Source organism: Oryza sativa, chromosome 11, assembly GCF_034140825.1.
Source record: "Oryza sativa Japonica Group chromosome 11, ASM3414082v1".
Lineage (NCBI taxonomy): Eukaryota > Viridiplantae > Streptophyta > Magnoliopsida > Poales > Poaceae > Oryza > Oryza sativa.
This window is the reverse complement of record NC_089045.1, coordinates 579,056-592,407: the sequence shown is the minus strand read 5'-3', so window position 1 is coordinate 592,407 and position 13,352 is coordinate 579,056. Positions and strand designations below refer to the sequence as shown.

At 51.9% G+C, this 13,352-nt stretch overlaps 1 protein-coding gene and 1 non-coding gene across 6 annotated transcripts; both read left to right on the top strand.

The window, feature by feature from the left end:
- Window positions 1–294: 294 nt before the first annotated feature.
- On the top strand, window positions 295–366 carry TRNAP-CGG (transfer RNA proline (anticodon CGG)). Its single transcript has one exon. It is a non-coding gene; the product is annotated as a tRNA-Pro (tRNA).
- Window positions 367–4,748: 4,382 nt separating this feature from the next.
- Window positions 4,749–13,352, top strand: LOC4349579 (uncharacterized). Of its 5 annotated transcripts, XM_015759837.3 has the most exons (6): window positions 4,749–5,612; window positions 5,703–5,816; window positions 8,302–8,312; window positions 8,406–8,491; window positions 8,559–8,624; window positions 12,144–13,352. In XM_015759837.3, the coding sequence occupies exons 5-6, from the start codon at window positions 8,590–8,592 to the stop codon at window positions 13,057–13,059; spliced, it is 951 nt and encodes a 316-aa protein (XP_015615323.1). In that variant the 5' UTR covers window positions 4,749–5,612; window positions 5,703–5,816; window positions 8,302–8,312; window positions 8,406–8,491; window positions 8,559–8,589; the 3' UTR covers window positions 13,060–13,352. The 5 variants fall into 5 exon arrangements, with proteins under 5 accessions (XP_015615323.1, XP_015615322.1, XP_066161547.1 ...); XM_015759836.3 differs by lacking the exon at window positions 8,302–8,312 and having other exon boundaries at window positions 8,406–8,624; XM_066305450.1 differs by having other exon boundaries at window positions 6,396–8,624.

Here is a 13,352-nt window from a genome sequence, read left to right as displayed (position 1 = left end):
TACATCCATATGGTGTTTTGCTGTAATTGGTCCGCATGAGCTTTCTAGGTCTCGTGAGCTCTGAGCTGTGCGTCCTTCCAAATACTAATTATACCTCTCTCATCACGGGTTCTCATCGATCAATCATCTCTTCGATCGATCTCCTGTACATCTTCAACTCAATTATCTCCCCACGCACAGCCACAGCTAGCTAGCGACATGCATCCATGATATTCACGTTGGAATTACGATAGAAATAATAGGCTGCAAAAGTAAATAGTACAAGTAAAATTTATATAAACTTATTTCCAGAAAGGGTGTTTGGTCTAGTGGTATGATTCTCGCTTCGGGTGCGAGAGGTCGCGAGTTCGATTCTCGCAACACCCCTTTTTTTAAAAAAATTTCCGTGTTGTATGCCTTTTTCCTATGTAAACTGATATGTTGCTATCGAAACTGTTTTTTTTTCCCCTGATCTGGATTCATCCTACTATATGGTTAAAAATTTTTTCTGTTCTGAATTCATCCTACTATGGTTTTTTCCTATGTAAACTGCTCTGATCTGTTGCTATCAAGACTGTTTTTTCCTTGTTTTTTTCCCTGTTCTGAATTTATCCTACTATGGTTAAATTTTTTTCCCTATTCTGAATTCATCCTATTATGATTTTTTCCTATGTAAACTGCTCTGATCTGTTGCTATGGAAACTATTTTTTTTCCTGTTCTGAATTCATCCTACTATAGTTTTTTCCTAGGGTTTTGCTAGATTTGTGCCTTTGTGATGACACATTTTTTTGTTTGATTTCAGTCAGATTTGACCGTTTGATTTCCATATGATTCGTGCATGCGTACATTTAGGTGTGCTAAACAACTTTATTTGTTGTTGCAATTATACATTTATACAAATTTACAGTGTAGTTACACCCCACTTACACATATAATTACTATATAATTTTAAAACTTACATATGTAAATTTTGAAACTTACACTGTAAATACACTAAATTTACATATATAATTTAGGGACTTACAATGTAAATACATGATAAATATTTTTTATAAAAAATATGGCGTCATATAAATATAGCTACTCCATTTTTCCTATGTAAACTGCTCTGATCTGTTGCTTTGGAAACTGTTTTTTTCTTCTTATTGCTCTGAATTCTGAATTCATCCCAACGCCTCCCTTTTCCAGTTGGGAGAACATTATATATATATATATATATATATATATATATATATATATATATATATATATATATATATATATATATATATATATATATATATATATATATATATATATATATATATATATATATATATATATATATATATATATATATATGTAAATTTGAGTGATTTTGTGTATTTGATATCATGGTGCCCGGGCACCATGGTGCCCCATATGAGTGTCCTATATATATATATATATATATATATATATTCGGCTTGAGACGAGAGAATAGAACATTTCGTGATCATCGATCCATATGGCGTGCATACAGTGCAGAGTGCCACAGTAAACAAATTAACAAGAGCCTTGCCGTAGCAAGCGAGCACAAGAATCAAAATTCTCTTGGTCGGATTTGCTCTGAAGAATCAAGCCCTGGTGGATGGAACGAAAGATTCCTTCTTGTATTAGATGTTAATTAATTTGTCACAATTGATATGGATGTGGAGATCGATCTCCCTGCACGCACGCATCAGAACATGCATGTCAATTGGCAGTGGAGCAGCCTCATCCTTAATTAGTTGAGCAGCGTGGGCTTCAGTTGTTTCTTCTACATTTGAGATGTGCTCATCAGACATGTGATATGATGTACCAGCCGGATAGAGTTTACAGACGTGTGACCACTCTAAGTTCCAACTTGAAGGAGCAGGGTCGGAGGAGATCGACCACAAGAAAGTGGCACTGTTAGTGCAGTAGTGCTGGTTAATCTGATTGGCATGCTGATTACAAGTGGATGGACAACATATCCGGCGAACGCTACTATCGAACGCTACAACATATCCGGAGGGGTCGCTGACTCTGGCTTTAGCGCTCAGGACACCCCTACTGAGATGGCCTGAAAGCCCCAGCCGAGCGGACCGTCTCTGACATGTTCGAGGCGTCCACCTTCTTCGTGCCGGGCGATGGTGAGTCGATGCTCTTCAGGTCTGAACGATGGATCGGTGACCGCTCAGTGGCCTCCTTGGCTCTAGATCTTCTCTTCACCGTGCCCCAACACCTCCGAGGTTCACGCACGGTTGTTTCTGGCCTGGCGAACGACTCCTGGGTTTCTAATATCCGCGGCACTCTTACTGTCCCGGTCATCTCCTAGTTTCTTCTTATTTGGGATGCGGTGCATCATATTCAGCTCTCTCCGGGCGCCAGGGATCATCTTGTTTGGCGTTGGACGAGTGACCAGCGCTACTCGGCGCGTTCGGCGTACCAGGCGTTCTTCTACGGGCAGCACTCTTTTGCATGTACTAATCTTCTCTGGCACGCGAAGGGTCCTGCTAAATGCAAGTTCTTTCTTTGGTTTGCATTTCAGCAGCGCTGTTGGACGGCCGATCTCCTCCAAAAAGTGGCATTGATAGCCACTCAGCCTGCCCCTTTTGCGCTCAAGAGCTTGAGACAGCAAACCACATTCTCCTTGACTGCGTATTCACTCGGCAGGTCTGGCTCCGTGTGCTATCACCTCCTGGCTGGGCTACCCTTTCTCTCCCCGTGGCAGTTGGTTCCAGGACTGGTGGCCTTCCTCCAGGGCCTGCTTGTCTAAGCATCTCCGCATTGATTTTGACTTCCTGGTACTCCTAATCTCTTGGCAGCTATGGAAGGAACGCAACTCTAGGGTCTTCGACTCGGCGCTCTCTTCAGTCTCAGTGATTCTGGAGTCCATTTTCTCGGAGGGTCATATGTGGTTTTTAGATGGGGTTACCGCTTTTGGGGTTTTACTGAGAGTGTAGCATGGTTTTATTCCTTCCCGCTCTTTGGAGTTACGGTTGGTCACCGTAGTAGTTACTAAGCTTCAGTTTTTGTTTTTGTTTTTTCCTCTTTCCTGGGCATAACCCAGTCTGGCTGATTGTGTTGTGTGACAAAATTCTTTTTCTTCTAATATATTGACGTACCATACTTTTGCGCGTTCGTGAAAAAAAAAAATATCAAACGCATGCAAGGTGATATGGTGAATATACAGTATCAGCAACACAAGATGGTGATATATGAAACGGCAAGGTTCTTCTTCATTGATCAGAATTTGCGATAGATATAATAGATCGAATAGAAGGTGTTAGGTGTGCCATCCCAATTATTCCCACACGTCCTGATCGTGGCGCTGGAACACCACACGATTCCACGAACACGCGCGCTCGGATCGCACACCACGCAAAACGCACGAAAAAACTAGTTACAGCTACACCAACTACAGCTAAAAGTACAGCGAATAATAAGCAGAAGATTGCAAGGAGCAGATAGAGTAGAGAGGAAAAAGTGCACCGAAGGTCCCTCAACTTGTCATTGAGTTATAAAATCGTCCCCCAACTGTAAAACCAGATATATTACATCTCTCAACTTACAAAACCGTTTACTTTAGGTCTTTGGTGGTTTTGACTCCGATTTTATCCGACGTGACAGCTGAGTCAACGTGGACTCACATGGGCCCCACATGTTAGGGTGGTCACGTCATCACCTTCTATCTCCCCTCTTCTCTCCCTTCCTCCTCTCTCTCTCTCTCTCTTGTCTGGTAGGGCGGCCAGCGGATTGGGAGGAGGCCGGCAACGGGCGTCGTGACGGTTGCAGAGGCCGCAGGCATGGGTATGCGGAAGAGGGCGTCGGGTATCGGCGACCGTGGCGGTTGCGGAGGCCACAGGCGTGGGCGCGCAGAGGAGGGCGTTGGCGGCCGGCTCACGTCCTGGCGGAACCACGAGTGGCAGGGAGAACAGCTCGATGCCGGCGGCGAGGTCGACGACGAAGTGGACCGCTGCTCTTTCACCGACTCCATCCCCAAGATCCAAAAACGTGGGCCCCTTGCTCCCTCTATCGCCTCCTTCGCTAGGTGGAGCGGCCTCCGGCTTGCCTCACCGCGGCGCTGCTATCGGAGGTGATGAAGCGGTGGGCTTCTTGACGGCGACCTCAATTTCCAGGCTCTTGGTGAGGGGGGAGGCGGTAGATGTGCGGCGGCGTCGGAGAGGTAGGTGGATGAGGCGGCGGTAGCATGGGCGTCGTGGTGGCGGCGGCGGTGGCGTTGGGAATAAGTGGAGGGCGATGGCGATGTCCTCGGCGGAGGAGGTGGAGAGGCCTCGCGTCGCCCGTCGCCGGCCTCGTCCCCATCCGTTGGCCGCCCTGCTGTAACGCCCCGATTTTCGTTCGGGATTAAAAATTAATTAATAATGCATTTTCTAGAAATTAAATAAATATTAAAGCAATTTAGTCAAGTGAAATAATGGGAGAATTAAAATTTTCCTTTAAAAATCATGGCCGTGAATATTTTGTAATATTCTTTGTGCCCTAACGAACTCTCTGGAATTTCCCGTGAAATTTTCGGAGCTCAAGAAATAATTTTAACTTTACAAAGTTCATAAAATCAATTAAAACAAATTGGAAAGAAATTAAAAATTCCATTTTCCCTTTGGGCCGCTCCCGGCCCAAAATCCCTTTCCCTCCCCGCTCGGCCCGCTCCCTTCCCCCTTCCCCTCCTCTCTCCATCTTGGCCAGCCTCCTTGCCTCGGCCCGGCTTGGCCCCTTCCCCTCAAGTCCACATAACCCCCCACGGCCTCCTCTCTCTCACTCCAGCTGACATGTGGGCCCCACATGTCAGGGCCACCTCCAACCTCCAGCCCTCCTCCATGGCAGCCATATCGCCCACTCCCTAAGTCAAAACCGCCCATGCCGTCGCCATTTCCGCGCCTCCTCGCGCCCTCTCTCGCGCGGGCCGAGATGCCGCCCTCACCCTCCACCAAATCCCCCACTTCTCCCATCCAAAACTGACGCCAAACCGCCCCTCCCAGGCCACGTCGGCGCCCCCACGTCGCCGGCCGATTCCGCCCCCTCCGGTCACGATCCCGAGCTCCCCGCACTATAAAAATGCTCCCCAGAGCCCCCTCTCCCATTTTCCCCAAACCCACGAGCTCGCCGCGCCCTCTCTTGCTCTCCCCACGCTGCTCCCGTGCGCCGCCGCTCTCCGGCGAGCATCGGCCGCCTCTAGCCGTCGCTCCCGCCGCCGCCGCGCTGTGTCGCCACCGCCATCGGCTCCGCCGCTCCACGCCGCGCCTCGGCCACCACTCGGCCGTCGTCTCCCGCGCTCGAAACACCACATCCACCGCGGAGCAGAGCCACCGTCGCCATTGTCGCCTCCAGCCGTGTCGCGCCGCATCTCCGGTCCACCTCGCGCTGCGCCGTCGCCTTCCTCGGCACCGCAGTCACCGTGCGCAGCCCGTCCACCCCTCCTCCTCCTCCAATCGCCATCAGGACCGCTTCCTCACCACCGACCCGAGCTTCACCATCTTCTACCGTGCTCCAGCCGCTCCTCGCCGGTGAGAGGGACCTCGCCCGGCCGCGTTGTCGCCTCGGGCACGTTCGACGTGCTCTCCCGCACCTCGGCCACCACCTCCTCGTCGTCGGAAAACCTGCCGTTCGTCCGTGTTCCCGTGCGCTGGTGAGCCCTTCCCTCTCTCTTTTTTCTCTCCGACCGGTAATGCTGCCGCCCCTTTCTTCCCTAACCCCCTCCTCCCCTCCCTTGGTGCAGCCGCCGCTGTCTGCTCCTCCCCAAGCGCCGCCCATCGACGGAGCTCCGCCGCCTCCCTCCGCCTCTCCCCGCCGCTGGACGCTCCCTGTTGCCGCTTCGCCGTCTCCGCCCTCGGTGAGCACCCCTATCCTTTCCCCTCTCCCTCTCCACCGCATTTCCGTGCGTGCCGCCACGCCGGTGGTCGTTGTCGGTGACCACCGGGCCGCACACCGCCGCTCCTCAGCCGGTCAGTTGGCGAGTCTTGTCGCCAGTCGCCGTGGCCGCCCGGTCCCCTTGCCGCACCGTGCCCGTGGCCGCCGATCGGTCGCCCCGGCCGATCCTGGCCGTCCACGTGACCCCCTGGTGCCGCCCCGCTTCGGTACCCTCGTGGCGCCACCTCGCCCTCCCCGTCCGCCGTGGCCACCACGTGGCTCCCACGTGGTGCGCCCGCGGGCCGGTGCGCGCGTGGACCCAGTCCACCGCGCACCCGCCTCCCTTGAGCCACCGATAGGTGGGGCCCGCTTGTTGGCGCCACCTATTCCCCTCGGTGACGTCATGAATGGTTATAATTGCGCAATAAATTCGGTTAATAATTCTAGAAATTCATTAAATGTCTCAAAACTTTCTAAAATTCATATCTAATTCATACGAACTCTAAATTGAGCTCTACATGTTTGTTTACTTTTTATGTATTGTTTCTTTGGTTTTTGTTAGAGTTTTTCCTCGTTTTGCGTGCTAGCGCGTAGATTTCGCCGTTTCGGAAGTCCGCGGTCGCGAGGAAAAGAGTTCAGAAGATTGTTTGAAGAAGCAAGGCAAGTCACACACTTCCCCTTGAACATGTTGATCCCAATTTATAAATGTTTTATCGTTTGCAACTAAGTATGCATGTTTTGCTAATTACATGGGAATAGGGATTACCTATCTGCTCGCTTGTGCCATGTTTACTTGACATCTGTCCTTTGTCAACCTTGGGTGTTAATTTATCTAGCTTGTGACACTTATGTTGATCTTGCTAGAATTATATGCTTAGCCATGCTTAATTACCACTAGCTCACACAATGGGATAATCACATTATTAGACTCTTAGTATCAGAACGAGCTGCGTGCTCGAGACATCCGGCCATGCTTCATTGGTCGTAATTACCCAACTAAAATACGACTCTATGGTGGGCATTGGGTGCATGGTTTTGCAAGTCGCACCCATGGCAATTAAGGGTCGGTTCGCTGGATGCACTGGAAGACATACAGGGCTTGCCACAAGCGGGAATGGGTAACTGCTTGATCTGTAGTATAGCTTTCCTCTGGCTGACGTTCCTAGGCTAGGGTGGGCGTGATGGAGTATGGATGGGCCCTGGGACGGCCTTTGCTGCTTCCGAATTCACCATGGCACGAGGGAGGCTGCCCGTTGCCTACGGGGGCGGGGGTGAAACCTGAGGTGTGGTGCGATTGGTCAGAGGGGGTTATATGAAGGGTCTTGTCACAATCACTCGACATGGTGACGTGTCAAGCCAAGCACGGTGACATGCCGGTGGATTGTGTCTTGTGGGTACAGTTATGCACCTCTGGCCAGAGTAAAACTATTTAAATAGCCGTACCCGCGGTTATGGGTGATCGACCAGAATCACCGTGATTAGTCTCACACTCAATTGGCTTGATGAACTGGTTAGTTCAGGTGGGATGGTTGGCCCTGTTCAACGTGGTGTAGCGTTGTTCAATGGAGATTTTAATATTACCTTAATTAATCAACTGTTTTACTATTTTCAACTATAAATGCTTTGCAACCGCCTTTATGCAAATAGCCACAAACCTTCCGTTGAATCCCCTTGCACGTCTGCATCATTGGTGTGGCTTGCTGAGTACGGTGGTTGTACTCAGCCTTGCTATTTTTCCCCCTTTTTTCAGAAGTGTCGTGCTTCTGAGCTGAAGGCGATGTTAGAGAACCAAGGCTCAGACCCCAGTTGAGTTTTACCTGTGGAGTGGAGCTGAAGCCCCGCTAGGATCGCCTTTTTCCGCTGCTGCCGTTTCTTCTCGATGTGAGGACTAAGTGCCTCTTCTATAAGTATTTACGCTTTATTTACGTCTAGATCTGTATATTAATTTGTCGTTTTGTGTACCCTGGCTGATGCCTAGACAGGGATTTAATACACAAAATAGTTTGGAAATTTGGACTAAATTTCTGGGCGTGACACGTGCCTAGACAATAGAGAGAAAGGAGGAGGAAGGGAGAGAAGAGGGGAGATAGAAGGTAATGACGTGGCCACACTGACATGTGGGGCCCACGTGAGTCTCACGCTGACTCAGCTGCCATGTCGGATAAAACCGGGGTCAAAACTAACAAATGACCTAAAGTAAACGGTTTTGTAAGTTGAGGAATGTAATATATCTCATTTTGCGGTTGGGGGACGATTTTGTAACTCAATGACAAATTGGGGGACCTTTGGTGTACTTTTTCCGAGTAGAGAAGGCCGAGCTGGCCCAATCTGTTATGTTTGGAGCTCACCTTCGGTCTATAATTGGGCCGTTTATTCTTTCCCAAATATGCAGAGAAAATTGGGCCCAAATGTGGTAAGCCCTATCACCAAAAGCTTCCTCACTTGACACTAATTTTACAATTTTGCAGGTTGATCCTCGGTGAGCTTCCTCACTTGATGCTAATTTTACAATTTTGCAGTGATCCTCGGCGACAATTATGTGCAATTGGCTTGATTCACATCGAATTTGCAGGTTGCTTATTTTTCTGGATCAATGCTCGAGTTTGTTGGGATGTTAACTACTCCTGAATTATGCAGAGAAATGTGGACCCGAATGTAGTAAGCTTTCCAGCTTCCACCTTAACTGCCCTGTTCGTGCTAATTAAGCCTGCAATTTTGCACGCAGATGATCCTCCCCTTCCCTCGCCGAAATTAGCATGGTACCGAATTTGTGCGAAATTAGCTTGATTGGGTAAGGATTTGAGACCCGTGTTAGTCTTTTTAGTGCTTTTCACGTTTTGTTTGTCAAAGCTGCAGTCTGCATGGTATAGAATCCGCAATTGATACATCAATGTCGTTGTTACCTAACTGCCAAATTCTAATCGAGTTACCGCTGGAACAAACCACGTAAAATCTGCAAATCCATTTGATGCAAAACATGCTTCTATCAGGAAAACAAATCACTGCAAACATATGATGAACGGCATGCATTGTTACAATCCATCAGATCACACACATTCATAATTCTGACTTGAAACATTTTGTGCTAGAAAAGGGAGAAATTAATATCCAGATTTGTAGCAACTGTACCAATCCACGATTATGACATCAAATTTGGACTAAACTGTAATTGCATTATCTTTGGCAGCAAGAGGATTGAAACTGAAACTGCAATTGCAATCTTAAAGCACATCTTGAACAAGTTGACAGCAAGAATACCTCTACCAGGACGATCGATCAAACGAACATAACGGGGTAGAAGCCACGCCGGCGGTGAGTAGTTCGACGGGACTTGCTCCGGCAAGAACTTGACCGCTGACAACCACTTGCCGACGGCCACGTTGAACTCGGTGGCCGGAAAGTCGTCCGCATTGTACGATCTGCAGCGACGAACAGGAACAGCATCAGCCCACCCAGCGATTCCAGCTCGTTCCAAGCACCATCTCCAACACCCTGATCGCGGACGTCTTGGGCGGATAGGAGAGGAGAGGACATGGGTGCAGAGTAGTTGATGGCGGCGAAGAGAGGGTCGCGGCCACCAAGGCCATTCCCAAGTTGGGCTCGCCGTTGAGGAGCGCGTAGTCCAGCCAGGGAGTGGGCGTGTGGCCGAAGGCGATGAAGACCCAGCCACCGTCGTAGTACGCGCGTGGGTGGCACAGCCGGCGAGGGTGCACGCCAAGGAAGGTCCGCCGGCGCGCCGGACGAGGATCGACGATGGCCAATTGTGGGTTGTGGCAGACTTGGCCCGCCGGTAGAGGAGCCAAATGTGGGCTATCCTGAGCAGCTAGCATGGCCGTGGCGGGGTCCGATCCACGGCGTAGCCCTCGCCAGCGACGTCGACGTGGTCCTTCCACGCCCTGTCGCCTCCTCGGGCGCAGCGCCGCGTCAAGGTGGAGCAGAGCATGTTGCGCCTCGGCAGCCTCCGCCTCTCCCCGCCCGTGCCGGGTATCCAGTAACGGCGGGATGTCGGGGAGGCCGTGGCGGCCTTGGACGACCAGCGGCGCGCGAGTAGCTCCGCCGAAGCTGCCGCGCCAGATGCCGCAAATCAGGAGCAACCGCGGCGGCAGAGGTGGTGGCGCTCGAACGGCACGATGCTCCCAACGCCCTGCTGGATGTCGGCGTGGGTGAGGCGGTGCCCGGGAACGACGTGGAAGCGGACCGCGCGCCGAGACGTAGTCGTCGTGGCCTTCGCCGACGAAGATGGCCTGGTCGTCCAGCGGGAACACCGTCATGTTCGGCAACCTATCGAGCTCGGCGAACTTGACGCGCATGGCCAGCGCCACGAAGCCATAGTGGTCGATGGCCTCGCGGATCATGATGCGCACCACGGACACGGAGGCGGCGGTGATGTGCTGTTGGTGGTGGCAGTGGCGATGATGCAAGCCGTGGGAGAGCGCGCGGTGGCAGGAACGAAGCCGTGGAGGCCGTGCACCCGTCGTTTGTAGAGCTCAGGGAGCCTGACGTGGTGGATGGCGAACGGGACCCGCTCGGAGCCGGCGAGGTTGAGGTTGAGGGAGAAGCCCCGGGAAGCCGAGGGGTGGGGGCGGTGGCGAGCTCGGAGCAGGGGAACCCGGGAAGTAGCCCGGGGCGATGTGCTCCTGTAGGACGCCAGCCGCCGAGGCCAGCGAGCTCGTCGTCGTGTTCGTGGCCGCAGCAGGTTCATCGAGTGGCGGAGCCCTATTCCCGCATCTGCGAAGGCGCCGTGGAGTCCAGAACTCCAGATCTGGCGGCTTGGCGAAGTCGATCAGCGTCGGGGTTGCCTCCGCCGCCGCCGCTCCCACCGCAGCGATGGCGGGCAGCGACTGTCGCGGCGGAGCAGTGGTGCCGTGGTGGCGAAGCGGGTGGAGGGGGACGGCAGCTCCTCATCCCGCCGGCGAGTGGTGGTGGTGGGACTTGGGAGTTGGGAGTGGGACGCGGCGGTGGTTTGGTTATGAGAGGGAGGGGAGAGAGAGAGAGAGACAGAAGGAGAGCCATGGATGCGGGCTTGGAAAGCATCCAACTCGCGGGCCGCTTATTTTCTTGCGTAAGGAGTTGGTGGTCCTTCCTAATTCCTTTCGGCCTGTTAGGCAAGAGAAGGAAAGAGGAATGGGAGTTTTAAGAAGGAACTTGATGGTGGGATTGGTTATGAGAGTTACATTTTTAGTCCTTATTCCTTGTTTGGTTTCACGTCGAATTCCCTCCAAGTCTCACGAATTAACATGCCTTACCAGGTAAGATATTGGTGGGAATTCGACCTTTTAATTCCCCATCCCAAACCCCCTCGAATTCTCAAGTCTTCCAACCAAACTACAGACTTAAACTCCCAGATATCATAAACTCCCATTCCCCATCACCAACTCCCTCCAACCAAACAGGTCGTTTGCGCCTTGGCCTGTTTCTCATCCTTGGGGAAAGAATTTTTCTTACTAAAATACTTACAAAATATAATTCTTTGTTTTGGAAATTTACAGATCTACACCCTTATAGAGGGCGAGAAGGGTCTTAAATGTTTTTTTTTGCATTAAGATCCTTCTAGCCGGTGTTAATTTTAAAAAAAATAGTAATGCTTATTTGACACTTTAAATAATTTTAAATGAAAAAGAAAATGATAAACAACACAATTGTAGATCTCATTTAGATATACAACTTTTGTATAAAGCTTGTCTTCATCAGAGGTCATTTGACTCCTAAAGATCTTAAATGAAAAAGTTGTTAACCACAAAGTTTGTAGATCGTCTCGAGCTCTAAAATTTTGATTTAAAGTTTGACTTCATCTAAATTCATATGACCTATTTGAAATTATAAAAATACAAGTTGGCAAGCTTTACGTTAAAATTTGCATTTAAACTCCTCAAGGCAAGGCGTCGACTCTTGTACTTGCAACACATCACCTCTGACGACGTAGCCTACCTTGACATGGACGTGGAAAACCAGGGGCGTGGTTGATTATCACGTGTCCATTAGGGTCCAGCTTATTGACCGTTTCGCACCATACACCGACATGTAGGTCCTACCATTGGGAAGGAGTGGTGAACCATGTCCCCTGTATGGATTCGGAGGGGTGCGTCGCGAGCTACCCCTGCACCTCACATGTAATGGGCCCTGTTCAGGACTACCCCGAGGCCTCAGTGGATTGAGCGGGTGTGTGTGTCGAGCGATCGACATGTTCCGCTCACCGTGGGTTCTATCAAGGCCTACCCCCGAGGCTAGTGGAGTGGGCAATAAGAGTTGTTGACTTGATTTTGTATACCCAATCCCTATAAAGCTAACTCTCCCCTTGATCTTGGTGTAGAGCAGAGCTTGCCAAGGAGTGCTGGAGGGAGCACCTCCTTGGCGCTTCTATCCCGTTCGAGACCTTCACCTTCCATGTCGACGCCGACTTCTCTTCATCGTCCGCCTCCTCCGCCGATCACCGCGGCAGCTCGGTCCTTCCTCCGGGTCCGGGCGACATTGAGGTTGCACATTTGCAGAGCATCGCCAGCGCCAGGCTCGCGGCCCAGGGGTGCGAGGTGCTCGGGAAGATCAAGAGGGAGCAACTCGTCGAGTTCGAGTCGGTTTACGGGCTCCATGGTTACTTCGACACCACCGGCACCCACGACGACGCCTCCTCCTCCGCCGACCACTGCGTCGGCCCGATCCTTCCTCAGCTCCAGAGCGACAGGTCCGCCCACTTCGCGGCGTGGGCACACTCGTCATGGGCTCTCGCAGCGGCGGCAGCGGCAGCGGCGGTCGACGACGACGACGAGGGGAAGTGGATGAAGCCCTGCATCGGGCCGGTGCTGGCTTGCGATTGCGAGCCCGAGTACTTCGACTCCGACCCAGCTCCCCCCACGCCGCCGACCATCGCGAGGCCGCCTCGTCCTCTTCCTCCCGCGTCGCCGCCGCCACCGTCGATAGCAACGCCTCCGCCTTCACCCGCGTCGCCACCGCCACCGTCGACAGCAACGCCACCGCCTCCTTCCCCGACGCCCACCACCACCAGAGCGAGCCCAACGCCGCCGCCGATACCGACGGCCACGGTGAGGCCTCCGCCTCCACTTCCACGCGCCACCGTGACCCCGACCCCGACCACGCCTCCCTCGACTGCGACTACTACACCGATACCGACATGGGTCTGGGTCGGCGGCGTGCTGGTCCTCAGTGCGGGAGTGGCCGTCCTAGCGATCAAGCTCGCCTACGACTACCTAGGCGGCGGCCGCAACGACTGATCGATCCCATGCAGGCCCAGCCAGCATCGTCAACCTGGCCGCTGCGGTCGCCCTCGCCTCCGGCTCCAAACAGATCGCCTCCGCCGCCGCTTACGGCGAAAGACAGTGCGTGAGTCAATCGTCTCCATTTTTTTCACCCCTGCTGCTGCGGCTGCGGTTTTCTTCTCTGATTAGGACAGGATGATGAGTAATGTGCTGTGACGACATGCATGTCCTACTACTTTGTGTGGTTCGGCTTGAAATGAAATCTTTGAAGACATTTTCAGCGCCGAATGATGCTGCGTTGTGCGTTC